Genomic DNA, 18,963 nt, shown 5'->3' on the forward strand with positions numbered 1-18,963 from the left:
TGCCTGATTTGCTGCGTATGTGTTTCAGGTGGGAGCACACCTCCTGGTATCACTGCACCAGCTGTGCCTAGTATTCCTTCTCCAATTGGAGTAAATGGATTCACCGGCCTCCCACCACAGGCTAATGGACAGCCAACAGCAGAAGCCGTCTTTGCTAATGGAATCCACCCCTACCCAGGTACACATTCACAATCTTCATTTACATTGCAATCAGAATGGATGATGCAGATAAAAATATTAATTCTCACCATCTGTGCTTTGAAAGGCAGGGTCAGCTTTGTACGTATGTGGTTGGGAAGGGAGAATTTTGCTGTTAATTCTTAGCTGGCATTAACCTTCCTACTTTTGATTTTTGTTCTTAGCCATTCCTTTACCATCAGTGAGAGTTCCTGTGATATTTAAGGCCAACTTCCATCTCTACTGGGGTTTTTTTTAATCACAGTATGATGAATATAAATGAATCTAGTTCATAAAAATAAGTTATGGAAGCAGAATAGGTAATATTGTAATTTTATACCTGTTACAGATCAAAGGTAGAACCATATTAACCATTTTATAGCATATTAGACTTTGATCGTAAGTTCATTAGATGGAGCAGAAGTGGGCTATTCAGCCCATCAAGTCTACTGCACCATTCAATAAGACCATGATTGATCTGATAATGCTCAACTCCACTTACCTTACCCCCTTACCCCCATAACCCTTTATTCCCTTCATGATTAAAACTCAGTCTATCTCAGCCTAGAATATATTTAACAATACCACCTCAACAGCCTTCTGCAGTAAAGAATTCCACAGATTCATAGAGAGAAGAAATTTCTCCTCATCTCTGACTGAAATGGATGACCCTCTAGTCTGAGATTATATCGTAGAATCATACAGATGTACAACACTGAAACAGACCCTTCAGTCCAACTCATCCATGATGACCAGATATCACAACCTGATCTAGTCCCATTTGCCAGCACTTGGCCCATATCCCTCTAAATCTTTCGTATTCATATACCCATCCAAAGCCTTTTAAATATTGTCATTGTATCAGCATCCACCATTTCCTCTGACAGCTCATTCCATACACGCACCACCCTCTGCGTGAAAACGTTGCTCCTTCGATCCATTTAAAATTTTTCCCCCCACCCTAAACCTATGCCTTCATTTCTGGACTCACTGAACCCAGCCTTGTTTATTTACCTATCCACGCCTCTCATGATTTTATTAACATCGATAAGGTCAACCTTCAGTCTCTGACACTCCAGAGAAAACAGCGCCAGCCTATTTAGCCTTTCCCTATGGCTCAAATCCTCTAACCCTAGCAACATCCTTGTCAATCTTTTCTGGACACTTTCAAGTTTCACAACAGCCTTCCAATAGGACAGAGACCAGAATTGCACATAATATTCCAAAAATGGCCTAACCAATATCCTGTACAGCCGCAACATGACCTCCCAACTCCTGTACTCAATGCTCTGACCAATAAAGGCATCTAAATGGGTATATAAACAGGAAGGACTTAGAGGGATATGGGCCGAATACCCTCTTCACTATCCTATCTACCTGCAATTCCACTTTCAAGGAACTATGAACCTGCACTCCAAGGTCTCTGTGTTCAGCAATACTCCCAAGACCTTATCATTATGTGCATAAGTCCTGCTCTGATTTGTTTTTCCAAAATGTAGCAACTCATATTTATCTAAATTAAACTTCATCTGACGCTCCTCAGCCCATTGGCCCATCTGATCAAGATCCCATTGTATTCTGAGATAACCATCTTTGCTGACCACTACACCTCCAATTTTGGTGTCATCTGCAAAGTTACTAACTGTGACAAAAATCAATGGACCTAGCAGCGGGTCCTTCTGGCACACCACTGGTGATAGGCCTCCAGTCTGAAAGGCAACTCTCCACCACCCTCTGTCTTCTTCCTTGGAGCCAGTTTTGTATCCAATGGCTAGTTCTCCCTATATTCCATGAGATCTAACCTTGCTAACCAGTTTACCCTGAGGATCCTTGTCGAATGCTTGTCTTCTGGTCTGAGATTGTCCCATAAGGAGAGCAGTTATTAGACTTTTGAACAGACCACTATAATGTTCATGTTGAGCTCTTTCCCTCTGCACCTTCTCTGTGGCTGTAACACTGTATTCTGAACCCTGTTCTGCTACCCTGATGCACTTTGTATGGTACGATCTGCCTGTATAGCATGCAAAACAATACTCTACACTGTGTCTTGGTACATGTGACAACAATAACTCAAACTCAATCAAATTCAAACTCAAACTCGTAAAGCCCCCTAAGAATTTGGTATGTTTCAATAAGGTCTCCTTTCATTTTTTTAAACTCCGTTGAGTAGAGATCCAACCTCTTCCTCTACCCAGGATCAAACAAGCAAAATTCTTCTGGACTGCCTTCAATGCCAATATTTTTTCCTTGGAAAAGAGAAGCAAATGTGTTCAGAGTTCCAGGTGTGAATGAAATAGTACTTGGATTTCCCTATTTTTCATATTCTATTCCTTGTAAAAGTTCAATGTTCATTTACCTACTCTATTACCTGCATACTAGCTTCCAGTGATATGTGCACACATACTCCAAAATTCCTCTGTGCTGTATCATTCTTCAATCTTTCTTCATATAAAGAATATTCAACTCCTCTATTCTTCCTGCCAAAGTGCATAACCTCACATTTTCCCACATTATTTTCCATTGGTCAGATTTTTGTCTATTTGCTTATGCTGTTTATATTCCCCTGCAGATATTTGTGTCATCCTCACGACTACTTGGCAGTGTTCCTCATCTAAGCCACGAACATACACTATAAGAAATTGTGGCCCCAGCACTGATCCCTGTAGCAATTCACTAATTACAAGTTTCCATCCTGAAAATGCTCCCATTATTCCAACTATTTGTCTTATAAATTAGCCCAAAATCCTCTATCCGCATTAATTTTCTACCGAAACACTATCTTGTTAAATACTCTAAAGTGTAGTACCTGAACAAACACCTGCTGGAAATGCAGATAAATTACGTTCACTGCTTCCTTTTTATCTACCCCTTGTTAACTCTTCATAAAATGTTAATAAATTTGTTAGGTGTGATTTTCCCTTTATGAAGCCATGCTGACTGTGCTTGATCATTTATGCTATTACATCCTTAATAAACACTCGAACATTTTCCAAATAACGGATGCTAAGCTAACTGGACTATAGTTACTTTTTCTGATCTCCTTTCCAATTATGACTTATGAATTAGTCACAAGTTGTTAATACTGGAAATCAAAAGCCAGAAAATACAGTAAAAATGCACAGCCAATTCAGTTGCTTCTGGAAAGAGAAAAGACTGGATGTTTCATATGTTGAGTACAGATGTTGCATTGGATCCAGTAAAATTCAAATGAACTTCCTCTAAATAAAACTTGACCTATCTTTCCTCCTTTGCAGCATTCATGATTTAACTGTTGTCAATTTCCTCTGCATACTGTCGATCACAAAATTAGGACTTGCAGTCAAAAGGCAGCTTTAACATTCTTAGCACATCCAAAAGCCCTGTACAGTCAATGAAGTATTTTGTTTGGAATGTTGATCATTATTGCAGTGTTGAAAATGCTGGAGTCAATTTGCACACAGCTAGGCCCTTCCAGCAGTGTGATGTTCATTGAGGGACTCATGCTGGCCTGGACATCGAGGAGAACAACCCTGCTGCTTTATAGACAAAAGTGCTACATGAACTCAGGAATCCCAGGGTTTCTTCTTCCATCACAGAATATCCCACTGGCTTCTCTATACAGTGGAAATGATGCATCTTCAAAAGCTTCATGGTTTTCCATTTAGTCTTGGGGCAGAGAACTCTATTACTGCTGTACCTTTTCTGCTCTTAGCAGAACTTGTCCTTGCACTACTATGTGGCAAGTGATCCATAACTTTGCAAATTCACTATTACCAAAACTTATCACCAAATCAGCTGCTGTAATTTTCTAAACAGAGCTACTGTTTGTTTCAAGTTTGTGTTTCCAAGTGTCACTCATCATCAATGTAAACCACACAGTTAGGAACACTGTGTTCATTTATCTCTGGGAATTTGTTGGGGAATTTATTAGCCCAAATGACATCATTCAAATCAGAAAAGACAATCTGTGTGAAAAAGACTCATATAGAATCCCTACAGTGTGAAAACAGGCCATTTGGCCCAACATGTCCACACTGACCCTCTGAACAGTATCCCTCCCAGACTCATCCCCTTAACCCGACATTTTCCATGGCTATTGCACCTAACTTACACATCCCTGAACACTATGGACAATTTACCTAACCTACACATCTTTGGACTGTGGGAGGAAACCCATGCAGACATGGGGAGAACATGCAAACTCCACACAGACAGTTACCCGAGGCTGGAATCAAACCTGGGACCCGGTGCTGTCAGACAGCAGTGCTAGCCACTGAGCCACCATGCTACCCTCATCTCTTTTGCTCAGGGTGTTAACTATCACTTTAACAATCTATTTAAAGAACATAAGGACATGGAGCAGGAGTAAGAAATTCAGCCCCTTGAGTCTGGTCCACCATTTAATACAATCATGGATGATTATCTTGGCCTCAGCTCCCATCTCTTCCCCATGACCCTTTAACCCATTTCTAATTTAAAATCTATTTATCTCATCCTTAACCTTACTCAGTGTCCTGGCATCCATCAGAGTGTGAGGTAGTGAATTCCACAGTTTCATAATCATCAGAGGGAAGTAATTCCCCCTCATCTCTGCCACCCCTTCACCTAAAACTATGACCTCTTGTTCTAGATTGTTCCAAAAGGGGAGATAATAAATCTGATAGAATAAATTTGGTCTTAAATCTGTTACTGCCAACTTGATCAATAGTCTCCCAAGTGAAGAATTGGATAGGAGCTTGCATTTGTTGCTACATTGACCTTTCTATGGTTGATGCAAACTCTGGTTGAACCTTCAGGCATAGCCATTAACAAGATTGGAGCACGCCAACTACTGTGACTGGGTTCAACTGGTTGGTTTTCCAACAAGTATTGGATTCCTGTTTTCACCTGGGCATGTATCTCTGTTTCTAAATGAAAAGGATGCTGATTTATACAAAAGGATTTTCCCACATCTACATTATGGATGGCTGAAGTTATTATATACCTGGTTTGTCACTACAGCTGCTTTCAAATTTTGCAAGTTGCCCTGATAGATCTTCTTGAGATTTTGTCTCGAAATATAAAAGTGCACTGTGTAACCTCCTTAATAGATCAGCTAACTGATCGACTGCTCCGGTTTCCTCCCATAGTCCAAAGATGTGCAGGTTAGGTAAATTGGTCATGCTAAATTATCCATAGTGTTCAGGGATGTGCAGGTTAGGTGCAATAGCCATGGAAAATGAAGGGTTAAGGGGATTGGTCTGGGAGGGATACTCTGCAGAGGATCAGTGTGGTCATGTTGGGCCAAATTAGCTAACTGGATAGCAAGGGATTCTATTTGGAAATTGCTTAGTCCTCCATCTCCCTCATCCTATCCATCTCTTTTGCAAAGCAATATCCTTATTTGTGACATATCTGTGTTTGCTCATCCCCCCTCCCAACAGTAATATTGCTTTAACCTTTTGATGTCACACCACCAGTTGTTTTTCCATTAATTTGGGGTGTCCATCTAATAATTTACTTCCCCAATCGTTTTGACTACCCTCCATGGAGCACTGATTGTGCTTTCAGTGGTCCACTCCACAAAGCTAAAAATACAAACACAAAACCCATTTGGTGAAATGTCTAAGTCTTGGCATGCTTGTTGACTCATTTTTTTCTTGATTGTTTATGAAGTTCTAAGGTGTCCTTGAGTTATGTTGCAGGCTCTCATGAGCTGCTTCCAGAACATCGATACCTAATCTAATGAGTAAGGTTTGTCCCTCTGTTCCAGAGATGTTTGTCTGATTAGTTTCAGAGGCCCTCGAACCTTATTCTCCACAGCCAATTCAAAACAATTTAAACCGGTCGACTGATTAGATGAATACAGGGAGGAAAATAAAAGACATTCCTGTCCTTTGCCCGATCATGGGGATATTAATGGTGGTACACCCTGACCATTGCTTTGAGAGCTTGATGGTAATCTTCTAAAGCTCCTCAATTCTGTGGGGGCTATGTTGAGGACTGTATTACACCAAGGCTAATCATAAATTCCTGGAAAACTTTAGACATAAAATTATAACATTGAACCAAATGGATCTCAGTAAGTAGTCCATATTAAGTTAAGAACTGGGTTAACTTGCTTACCACTAATTTTGCAGAAAGGGAATGGCCTTTGAGAACAGAGTAGCCATGTCCAAAATCGTAAGGATATTCTTGTGTCTCACCCTTACCTTCAGTACAGGTCCCACACATTTCAGTTGAAACTTTATTGCTGGAACAGCACAGCAGGTCAGGCAGCATCCAGGGAACAGGAGATTCGACGTTTCGGGCACAGGCCCTTCTTCAGGAATATCAGGAGATTCGAAGTTTCGGCCGCAGGCCCGTCTTCAGGATGAAGGGCCTGTGCCCGCAACGTCGAATCTCCTGTTCCCTGGGTGCTGCCTGGCCTGCTGTGCTGTTCCAGCAATAAAGTTTCAACTTTGATCTCCAGCATCTGCAGACCTCACTTTCTCCCCACACATTTCACCAACAGCCAACTAACTGGTTGGTAGGGAATTACAGGTTGCACTTTGGTTGCAGTCTTTCCACATTCTGGCATGTTTAGCACATTTTTCGAAACTGAAACATGTCCTTGTGACATCCTGGTTATTAAAAATGTCAACAAATACATGTCCCACCATAGGGAATTACATCCTTTGTATTTGCTAACAATATTGTGCTGGCATCACTATCTGGAGAGCCACCGTCTGGAGTACTCTTCATCTGCAGGTCTATGAGGAGGTTTCCTCTCCCTCATCAGAATCCCATTTCAAACGTGGTAGAGCTCTGAAACTCCTGCTTCAACGTGAGTCTGTGCCACTTAACCTTGCACTGGCTTGTTGAGCTTCAATCAGAAACAACTTATGAATATTTTCTTTGGATTATCAAAATCTCCAAAAAAAATTTCAGTTAATCAAACATGTCTGTGGTGCCAATTTTATCTTCAGTGATGTTTGGCAATTGCTTTTTCTGCAACTGTTCTGTCGCTTGGTGGCTCAGTGGTTAGCACTGCTGCCTCACAGTGCCAGGGACCTGGGTGACTGTCTGTGTGGAGTTTGTACATTCTCCCCATGTCTGCAAGGATTTCCTCCGGGTGCTCCAGGTTCCTCCCACAAAGATATGCAGGTTAGGTGGAATTGGCCATGGGAAATGCAGGGTTACAGCAATGGAGTGGGTCTGGATAGGATGTCCTTGGAAGGTTGGTGTGGACTCAAATGACCTGCTTCCATACTGTAGGGATTCTATCATACTTTGTCTTTCCATAATTAGTGGAGAAGCTGCTACTTTTGCAGTGGCTGAATCAATCATCAGGAGGAGGCCAATTTCATCTAAACCATGATTAACTCCGACACATTTACCATTTCGACCAGCCATTCTCAACGGCCCCTTAGGGCCCTGGCACATTTGAAGGGGGTCACAGACTGTAAACTGTGAGAAGGGGAACCCCAAGGGAGCCTTTAACTTCCCAAATATTGACTAGAAATACTATAGTTCAAGTACTTTAGATGGGTCAGTTTTTGTCCAATGTGTGCAGGAGGGTTTCCTGACAGAGTATGTAGATAGGCCAACAAGCGGCAAAGCCACATTGGATTTTGTACTGGGAAATGAACCCAGCCAGGTGTTAGATTTGGAAGTAGGTGAGCACTTTGGTGATAGTGTCCACAATTTGGTTATGTTTACTTTAGCGATGAAAAGGGATAGGTATATGCTGCAGAGCAAGGTTTATAGCTGGGGGAAAGGTAATCATGATGCAATTAGACAAGATATGGGATGCATAAGATGGGGAAGGAAACTGCAGGGATGGGCACAATTGAAATGTGGGGCTTATTCAAGGAACAGCTACTGCATGTCCTTGATAAGTATATACCTGTCAGACAGGGAGGAAGTAGTCGAGCAAGGGAGCCGTGGTTTACTAAAGAAGTTGAATCTCTTGTCAAGAGGAAGAAGAAGGCTTATGTTAGGATAAGACATGAAGGTTCAGTTAGGGCACTTGAGAGTTACAAGTTTGCCAGGAAAGACCGAAAGACAGAGCTAAGAAGAGCCAGGAGGGGACATAAGAAGTTGTTGGCAGATAGGATCAAGAAAAACCTGAAAGCTTTTGATAGGTATATCAGGAATAAATGAATGACTAGAGAAAGATTAGGGCCAATCAAGGATAGGAATGAGAAGTTGCGCATGGAGTCTGAGGAGGTTGGGGAAGCGCTAAATGAATATTTTTCGTAAGTATTCTCACTGGAAAACGACAATGTTATCGAGGAGAATACTGAGATACAGGTGACGAGACTGAATGGGACTGAGGTTCACAAACAGGAGGTGTTAGCAATTCTGGGAAATGTAAAAATAGATAAGTCCCTTGGCCGGATGTTCAAGAAGGGGAGTAGAGACAACCCTGGTAATTATGGACCAGCGAGCCTTAATTTGTTTGTGAATAAAGTGTTGGAAAAGGTTATAAGAGATCGGATTTATAATAATCTAGAGAGGAATAAGTTAATTAGGTATAGTCAACACGGTTTTGTGAAGGGTAGGTCATGCCTCATAAACCTTATTGAGTTCTTTCAGAAGGTGACCAAACAGGTGGATGAGGATAAAGCGGATGATGTGGTGTATATGGATATCAGTAAGATGTTTGATAAGGTTCCCCGTGGTAGGCTATTGCACAAAATACGGAGGCATGGGATTGAGGGTGATTTAGCGGTTTGGATCAGAAATTGGCTAGCTGAAAGAAGACAGAGGGTGGTGGTTGATGGGAAATGTTTATCCTGGAGTTCAGTTACGAGTGGTGTACCACAAGGATCTGTTTAGGGACCACTGTTGTTCATCATTTTTATAAATGACCTGGATGAGGGCGTAGAAGGATGGATTAGTAAATTTACGGATGACACTAAGATCGGTAGAATTGTGGACAGTGCCAAAAGATGTTACAGGTTACTGAGGGACATGGATAAGCTGCAGAACTGGGCTGAGAGGTGGCAAATGGAGTTTAATGTGGACAAGTGTGAGGCAATTCACTTTGGAAGGAACAACAAGAATAAAGAGTATGGGGATAACGGTAAGATTCTTGGTAGTATAGGTGAGCAGAGAGATCTTGGTGTCCATGTACATAGATTCCTGAAAGTTGACACCCAGGTTGATAAGGTTATTAAGAAGGCATATGGTGTGTTAGCTTTTATTGGTAGAGGGACTGAGTTTCGGAGCCATGAGGTTGTGGTGCAGCTGTACAAAACTCTGGTGCGGCCGCACTTGGAATATTGCATGAAGTTCTGGTCACTGCATTATAGGACAGATGTGAAAGCTTTGGAAAGGGTTCAAAGGAGATTTACTAGGATGTTTCCTGGTATGGAGGGAAGGTCTTATGAGGAAAAGCTGAGAGAATTGAGGCTGTTTTAGTTAGAGTGAAGAAGGTTGAGAGGTGACTAAATTGAGACATATGAGATAATCAGAGGGTTAGATAGGGTGGCCATAATGTTTGATGATGATGGCTAGCATAAGGGGACATAGCTCTAAATTGAGGGTTGATAGATATAGGACAGATGTCAGGGGATAGTTTCTTTACTCAGAGAGTAGAAGGAGCGTGGAACACCCTGCCTGCGACAGTAGTAGACTCGGCAACTTTAAGCTGAAAATGTGTTGCTGGAAAAGCGCAGCAGGTCAGGCAGCATCCAAGGAGCAGGAGAATCGACGTTTCGGGCATAAGCCCTTCTTCAGGAAAGGGCCTGAAGAAGGGCTTATGCCCGAAACGTCGATTCTCCTGTTCCTTGGATGCTGCCTGACCTGCTGCGCTTTTCCAGCAACACATTTTCAGCTCTGATCTCCAGCATCTGCAGTCCTCACTTTCTCCTCGGCAACTTTAAGGGCATGTAAATGGTCATTGGATAAACAAATGGGTGAAAATGGAGTAGTGTGGGTTAGATGGGCTTCAGTTTGGTTTCACAGGTCGGTGCAACATTGAGGGCTGAAGGGCCTGTACTGCACTGTGCTGTCTGGTGGAAGTTCCAGGATTTTAAACCAGAAATGCTGAGGTAGCAGTGAAATGTTTCCAAGTCAGGATGGTGAGGGGCTTGAAGCAGAACTTGCAATTAGCTTAGCGATATGACATCCAAACAGTGTCTTTTAAACAAAGGGCTCATATCCTTTTCATGACATCTTGAAAAATCAGGTATTTTTTCTCAGCCTTTTCAAATAAAACACAGTCTACAATCCTTTAAACATAAATTCTTAAAAAACAACATTGAGAGTAATGCTTGTTCATAGCAACTTTCACTAATTGTGGGGAAAAAAAATCACTCTGATATTACTGGTATTTTTACTATCCTGGGCATTGCTTTCCACTGCACTAATAAAGGGAGCGAGTGATGTAATGGGTTAGTACACTGCACTTTCCTCTCCAAATGTAGGGATCAAATTCCATTTAAATTTCCAAGGGAATACAGTAGTCTTCTATCTCTACTGTTGAAACAATTTCCCATGCAAAGGGTTTCGGCAGCTCAGATGAATTCTCATGAATGTGAGCACAGATTTGTTGGCATCCACAGTCAATATGGTACTAAGCTTTATCTCTCACTAACTGAAATAATAGGATTATGAAAGAAACATGACAGTATGGCAGCAACTCCCATTGTCAGTCTTGAGGTGTTGAAAGGCAAGGTCTGAAATCAACATTTCAAAACACCTTTGAGGATGAATGACAGCCAATGATTTGGATGAAGGTGTGAGGCAGAGCTACGTCATCAGTTACATGGTACTAAAAGATCACAGAGTCATAGAGGTGTACAGCACGGAAACAGACCCTTTGGTCCAACTCGTCCATGCTGACCAGATATCCTCATCTAATCTAGTCTCATTTGTCAGCACATAGTCCATTTGTCAGCACATGGTCCATATCTAAATCCTTCCTATTGATATACCCATCCAGATGCCTTTTAAATGCTGTTAATGTACCAGCCTCCAACACTTCCTCTGGCAGCTCATTCCATACACGCACCATGCTCTACGTGAAAAAATTGTCCCTTAGGTTCCTTTAGTATCTTTCCCCTTTCACCCTAAATCTATGTCCTTTAGTTCTGGACTCCCCCACTCCAGGGAAAAGACCTTGACTAATTATCCTATCATGCCCCTCATGATTTTATAAATCTCAAAAATCGCTAATTTTATAAACCTCGATAAGGTCACCCCTCAGCCTTCAATGCTCCAGGGAAAAAGGCACCATCCTATTCAACCTCTCCCTCTAACTCAAATCCTCCAACCCTGGCAACATCCTTGCAAATCCTTTCTAAACCCTTTCAAGTTTCACAACATCCTTCCAGTAGCAAGGAGACCAGAATTACATGCAATATACCAAAAGTGGCCTAACCAATGTCCTGTACAGCCGCAGCATGACCTCCCAACTCCTGTTGATAAGATTCCCCACAGTAGGCTATTGCACAAAATATGGAGGCATGGAATTGAGGGTGAATTCAGCAGTTTGGATCAGAAATTGGCTAGCTGAAAGAAGACAGAGGGTGGTAGTTGATGGGAAATGTTCATCCTGGAGTTCAGTTACTAGTGGTGTACCGCAAGGATCTGTTTTTGGGGCCACTACTGTTTGTCATTTTTATAAATGACCTGGATGAGGGGATAGAAGGATGGATTAGTAGGATGGTTACAGAGGGACATGGATAAGCTGCAGAGCTGGCCTGAGAGGTGGCAAATGGAGTTTAATGCAGACAAGTGTGAGGCGTTTCACTTTGGAAGGAGCAGCAGGAATAAAGAGTACTGGGCTAATGGTAAGATCCTTGGTAGTGGAGATGAGCAGACAGATCTTGATGTCCATGTACATAGATTCCTGAAAGTTGCCACCCACATTGATGGGGTTATTAAGAAGGCATATGGTGTGTTAGCTATCAAATACCTTCTTTCCTCTCCTATCTACCTGCAACTCGACTTTCAAGGAACTATGAACCTACACTCCAAGGTCTCTTTGTTCAGCAAAACTCCCTAGGACCATACCATTAAGTGTATAAGTCCTGCTTTGATTTGCTTTTCCAAAATGCAGCATCTCACATTTATCTAAATTAATCTCCATCTGCCACTCCTCAGCCCATTGGCCCATTTGATCAAGATCCAGTTGTACTCTGAGCTAACCTTCTTCACTGTCCTCTTCAGATCCAATTTTGGTGTAACATACAAATTTACTAACAATTCTTCCTATGTTAACATCCAAATCATCTATATAAGTGACAAAAATTAATGGACCCAGCACCGATCCTTGTGGCACTCCACTGGTCACAGGCCTTCAGTCTGAAAGTCAACCCTCCACCACCACCCTCTGTCTTCTACCTTTGAGCCAGTTCTGTATCCAAATGGCTAGTTCTCCCTGTATTCCATGAGATCTAACCTTGCTAACCAGTCTCCCATGTTGAACGCCTTACTGAAGTCCACATAGATCACGTCCACTGCTCTGCCCTCTTTAATCCTCTTTGTTATTCCTTCAAAAAACTCAATTAAGTTCATGAGACATGATTTCTATGCACAAAGCCATGCTGACTTTCCTAAGAAGTCCTTGCCTTTCCTCAGGATTCCATCCAACAACTTGCCCACCACCGAGGTCAGGCTGACTGGTCTATAGTTCCCTGGTTTGTCCTTATCACCTTTCTTAAAAAGTGGCACCACATTAGCCAACCTCCAGTCTTCCGACACTTCACCTGTGACTGTCAATGATGCAAATATCTCAGCAAGAGGCCCAGCAATCACTTCTCTAGCTTCCCACAGAGTTCTAGGGTACACCTGATCAGGTCCTGGGGATTTATGCGTTTATGCATTTCAAGACATCCAGCACCTCCTCTTCTATAATATGGACATTTTTCAACATGTTACCATCTATTTCCCCACATTCTATATCTTCCATGTCCTTTTCCACAGTAAACACTGATCCAAAATGCTTGTTTAGTATCTCCCCCATCTCCTGCGGCTCCACACATGGACTGCCTTGTTGATCTTTGAGGGACCCTATTCTCTCCCTAGTTACCCTTTTGTTCTTAATGTATTTGTAAAATCCCTTTGGATTCTCCTGATTCCCATCTCCTGTCCCCTTTCCGCCCTCCTGATTTCCCTCTCAAGTATACTTCTACTGCCTTTATACTCTTCTAAAGATTCATTTGATCTCTCCTTCTATACCTGACATATGCTTCCTTCTTTTTCTTAACCAAAACCTCAATTTCTCTCATCATCCAGCTTTCACCCTAACAGGAATATACTGTCCTGCAAATTTAAAATATAATTGTGTTTCACCTGGGACAGTGCACTGATCCAGGCCTCTATCTCAGTTCAGGCTTGCTGGGTCTGCTGGTGCAGCCTCCTTTGCTGATCAGCACTGCCCTCCTTCCCACCAGGCCGTTGGTGGAAAGGAGGGCACGAGCACCTCAAAGTCCTTGTCATTGAACCAAGGAACTAACTTAGCTTTGTCAACCATTTCTTTGAGAATAATGGTACAAGACCTGGCTTGCAGCAACTGAGGCATCGTGGAGCAGGGATTGAATTATAGTACCAGTGGCATGAACGTTGCAAGGTTCTGGCAACAGCGGCACTTCTGCCTCTCCTGCCTCCATTGATTTGGTGGTAGCGATTGGTCATGTTGCCATAGGCTTGATGGATTGTCAACCATGGTTCATCCTGTGTATCTCCAATTCTGTCAAATGACTGTGCAATTGCACATGGGCATGACATCACAGCACATTTGAGCATGTCCAGTTGGATCACAATGGTCAATTCTGACGAGGAGTTATATCAGACTCAAAACAGTAACTCTGTTTGTCTCTGCAGAGATGCCGTCAGACCTGCTGAGTTTCTCCAGCATTCTCGTCTCATTTAATATTTCTTCTGTCAGGTCTACAGAAGGTGAGAAAAATGGTTGGTTTAAGCAACAACAGAGACAGTGAAAGTGGGGAGGTGAGGAAAGTACCAATTGGAAAACTGGTGATTGATGAGAGAAAGCATGATAAAATGGGTGTTCACAAAAGGAGATGTCAATATGACTAGAAATGGGGGATCTGGGAGAGAGGTAAATGGATCATTCCTACAGACATAGCAGTCATCAAGTCTACATTTAATTTCTCCATTCTAGAGGAGATTGTATTGTGAACAGTAAATGCAATTGACTGAATCGAAAGACAAAGATAAACTGTTTCTTCAACTGTAAGGAGTATGTGGGTCTCTGAAATGTGAGAACGAGAAAGATATAAAGACAGGCATTATCTCCAGTGTTGAATGGAAAAGCATTACTGTTGTTAAAGGATTGGGTATTATGGAAGTGATGCTGGGTGTAAGGGAAAATGTTTTTGATGCTGGTATCTTGCTAGAGGCAATAGAAATGAGAAAGGATGATTTGTTGAATATGGATGCTTGTGGAATTGAGAGATAATGCCTTTTTGTTGTGTGTGGTGTTGGAAAAGCACAGCCGGTCAGGCAGCATCCAAGGAGCAGGAGAATCGACGTTTCGGGCAAGAGCCCTTCATCAAGATTGAAGCTTGTGAGCCGTGGGGGTAGAGAGATAAATGGGAGTGGGGAGGTGCTGGTGGGCATATATTGACAAGGTGTCTGTGGCTGGAAGATTAATCAGTTTTTGCCTTTCAGCAACTTGTTTGTTATGTCTACTGCAAAAGGAAAAAGCAGAGTTATGCGTGCTCGTGATGAATTGTGTCAACATATTTGGAGGGGACTGTGAATTAAGGATATTGATAGAGCAAGTGCCAGTCTATTCAGATGAGGATGTGGGGACATACCTGGAGAGAGAGAAATGTATGGTGCTGTAATGTGCATTGTTCTGGGGATGCAGTGCAGGAGATTTGATGAATCAGTTGGGGCTTGACAGCTAAATTACTTATGCCAGTCACCATTCCCATCCTTCTCTGGTTTGAGATCATCTCGGGTTGGAGCAACCATACTTCTGTTGTATTTCCTCTCATCTTTGGGAAATATCACATCTCTGCAGTATTCAGATCCCGCAGCCGGACCTCATGATTAGAGTGAGTGGGACCACTCTTCTGAGACCTTCTCTATATTTCTATGGTTGCTGCAGTTTCAAGTATCTATCCCCTTCCCATTTACCTCTCCACCCCCTCGGCTCACAAGCCTCATTCCTGTTGAAGGGCTCCAGCCCAAAACATAGATTCTCCTGCTCCTCGGATGCTGCCTGACTCGCTGTGCTTTTCCAGCACCACACTCTCAACTTTGATCTCCAGCATCTGCAGTCCTCACTTTCTCCTGGGTAGGACCTTATGATGATTCCAGGAAAGTGCAAATGGGATAAGAGCAGAAGTGTAAGAGTGGAATGGATAAAATTGAGGGCTATATCAATCATGGGGCGGCAAAAGGAAGACGTATTGGAAGCATGAATATGGAAGGTGCCATACCAAGGTAAATGGAAAGGTCAGATATCCCAGTTTGCTCATCCACAGTTGCCAAGTACTGACCATCTCCAGCAAGAGAGAATGATATAACCGTCTCCTCTTAGAAACCTAACAGCATTCTCCTTGCTGAATGATGGTACCAACATCTCAGAAACTGAGCCAACCAATCCATAGAAATACCTTGATGAACAGCCACAGATCGCTACCAACGTTTCAGTAGAAATTATGGATAGGCAACAAAAGCATGTCTTGCCAACATGCTCACAATTCATGTCACTAGCAGAGGCTGCCCAGGAAACTACTGAGCAGAAATGCATTAGAGGGAAAAGGCAGCAACTCATAACAAAGATAAGATGACAATGAACACAATTAAATCTTTAAAGATGAATAGCCAGAATCAGAGTACACAGAGCATAATTCATGTTACTAAATGCAGAAGTATAATTTTTTACTCATTTTAATGTGGTTTAAAGGACCAATAGCCATTTTAAAAATAACACAAATCCTCACAAATTGGACTACAGTTTATCCAGAATTCACAGTGAAACATATCAATCTATTACTAAACTTTGTGTGGAATTTTAAACATGATAGACCAAGTCATAAGTGAGAAAGAAAGAAATAAATGAGGTGAACCATGAAGTAAACATTAAGTGACACTGAGTTTGGATTTGAGAAATCTTTGGATTGCCGGAAAGTAGGAAAGATGATAGAGGAAAGAAGGGTCACTGTTTGGAGTTAGAATAGAGCGGGATAGAAATGGATGTAATTACTCTACAGAAAAGTTTCATTTTGCTGCTCTCTAGTGGTGCTGTTGAAACAGTCTTGAGCAAAATAGAATACAACAGATGTTAGTGTGTCTAATGATACATCATATATTGGTGCAAAGACAAAGTATGTTCCAATACTTCCAAGATCAATCTCTTGGAAATCTATTCCTATTATTTATAACAAAATCAACATCATATAGTAACAAATACAGCAAAAGAATTTTTTAAGCTGCTAAATTTTGGTTACTGTTATTTTGTGCATTGATGTGAAAAAGGTAGTTTGCACTGGCGTCTGCTATTTGACTCCCATGCATACTAACAACAAGCATATAGAGATCATTACGTCTTCTCACCTACTGCAGTTCAGTGTGAAATCAGGCTTAAAAATTGCTAAGATGATCCATAGATTGCTGCAGAATTTTCAGGCAGAATTTTCTGAACTGCATCCCTACAGAAATGGCAGGACTGTTTGCGGATGGGGAACCCGGTTGATTAAGTAGTAGCCTTTCTTTCAGAGTCACAGTCTTAGCATTCCACTTGGTGATTCCTCAGCCACTCAGGGACAATGAGCTGGATGAAGCATTGAATCTGTCAAAGGGATGATTTCTCATTAAAGAGACTCTGGCAAATTTACAATAGCTGCACAGAAGATAGATACTTGGAACTGCAGCAACCATTGGAATGGAGAGAAGGTCTCAGAAGAGTGGTCCCACTCACTCTAATCATGAGGTCCGGCTGCGGAATCTGAATACTGCAGAGATGTGATATTTCCCAAAGGTGAGAGGAAATGCAACAGAAGTGGGGTCACTCCAACTGAGATGATCCTGAACCAGAGGAGGATGGGAATGGTGACTGGCATAACTAATTTAGCTGTCAAGCCCCAACTGATTCATCAACAATCTCCTGCACTGCATCCCCAGAACAATGCACATTACAGCACCATACATTTCTCTCTCTCCAGGTATGTCCCCACATCCTCATCTGAATAGACTGGCACTTGCTCTATCAATATCCTTAATTCACAGTCCCCTCCAAATATGTTGCACAATTCATCACGAGCACATATAACTCTCTGCTTTTGTTTCCCTTTGCAGTAGACATAGCACACAAGTTGCTGAATGACAAAAACTGATTAATTTTCCAGTAACAGACACCTTGTCAATGTATGCCCACCAGCACCAGTCAACACTGTCATAGAACATAGAGTCATAGAGATGTACAGCACGGAAACAGACACTTTGGTCCAACCCATCCATGCTGACCAGATATCGCAGTCCAATCTAGTCCCACCTGCCAGCACCCGACCCATATCCCTCCAAACTCTTCCTATTCATATACCAATCCAGATGCCTTTTAAATGTTGCAATTGTACCAGCATCCACCACTTCCTCTGGCAGGTCATTCCCTTCGCATACCACCCTCTGCATGAAAACGTTGTCTCTCAGGTCTCTTTTATATCTTTCCCCTCTTACCCTACATCTATGCCCTATAGTTCTGGTCTCCCCCACTCCAGGGGAAAGACTTTGTCTATTTATCCTATACATGCCCCTCATAATTTTGTAAACCTCTACAAGTTCACCCCTCAGCCTCCGATGCTCCAGGGAAAACAGCCCCAGCCTGTTCAGCCTCTCCCTATAGCTCAAATCCTCCAACCCTGGCATCATGCTGGTAAATCTTTTTTGAACCCTTTCAAGTTTCACAACATCTTTCCGATAGGAAGGAGACCAGAATTGCATGCAATATTCGAAAAGTGGCCTAACCAATGTCCTGTACAGCTGCAACATGACCTCCCAACTCCTGTACTCAATACTCTGACCAACAAAGGAAAGTCTTCTTCACAATACAGCACAGAACAGACCCTTCAGCCCTCAATGTTGCACCGACTTGTGAACTAATCTAAGTCCATCACCCTACACTATCCCATCATCATCCATATACTTATCCAAGGATTGTTTAAATGCCCCTAATGTGGCTGAGTTAACTACATTGATAGACAGGGCATTCAATGCCTTTACCACTCTCTGAGTGAAGAACCTGTCTCTAACATCTGTCTTAAATCTATCGCCCCTCAATTTGCAGCAATGCCCCCTCATACAAGCAAATGTCATCATCTTAGGAAAACGACTCTCATTGTGCACCCTATCTAATCCTCTGATCATCTTGTATGTCTCTATTAAATCCCCTCTTAGCCTTATTCTCTCCAGTGAGAACTGACCCAAGTCCCTCAGCCTTTCCTCATAAGACCTTCACTTCAGACCAGGCAACATCCTGGTAAATCTCCTCTGCACCTTTTCCAATGCTTCCACATCCTTCCTGTAATGGGGAAACCAGTACTGCATTAGAGTCCATGGGCGGCATGGTGGCACAGTGGTTAGCACTGCTGCCTCACAGCGCCGGAGACCCGGGTTCAATTCCCGCCTCAGGCGACTGACTGTGTGGAGTTTGCACATTCTCCCCGTGTCTGCGTGGGTCTCCTCCGGGTGCTCCGGTTTCCTCCCACAGTCCAAAGATGTGCAGGTCAGGTGAATTGGCCATGCTAAATTGCCTGTAATGTTAGGTAAAGGGATAAATGTAGGGGAATGGGTGGGTTACGCTTTGGCGGGTGGGTGTGGACTTGTTGGGCCGAAGGGCCTGTTTCCACACTGAAATGTAAT

At 42.5% G+C, this 18,963-nt stretch overlaps 1 protein-coding gene across 6 annotated transcripts in view; it reads left to right on the forward strand.

Annotated features, from left to right (window-relative positions):
• The window catches only part of celf4 (CUGBP, Elav-like family member 4), a 1,180,733-nt gene that overhangs the window by 1,055,934 nt on the left and 105,836 nt on the right, over positions 1-18,963 (forward strand). For all 6 annotated transcript variants that reach the window (XR_006310714.1, XM_043685031.1, XM_043685094.1 and 3 more), the window contains one exon: positions 29-178. Coding sequence is in view for 5 of the 6 variants with exons in the window: in XM_043685031.1 (XP_043540966.1) it covers positions 29-178 (150 nt within the window). In the remaining variant the exon portion in view is untranslated. The remainder of the gene's footprint in view (positions 1-28; positions 179-18,963) is intronic.

The sequence above is a fragment of the Chiloscyllium plagiosum genome, chromosome 1 (assembly GCF_004010195.1).
Source record: "Chiloscyllium plagiosum isolate BGI_BamShark_2017 chromosome 1, ASM401019v2, whole genome shotgun sequence".
NCBI classification, from domain to species: Eukaryota; Metazoa; Chordata; class Chondrichthyes; order Orectolobiformes; family Hemiscylliidae; genus Chiloscyllium; species Chiloscyllium plagiosum.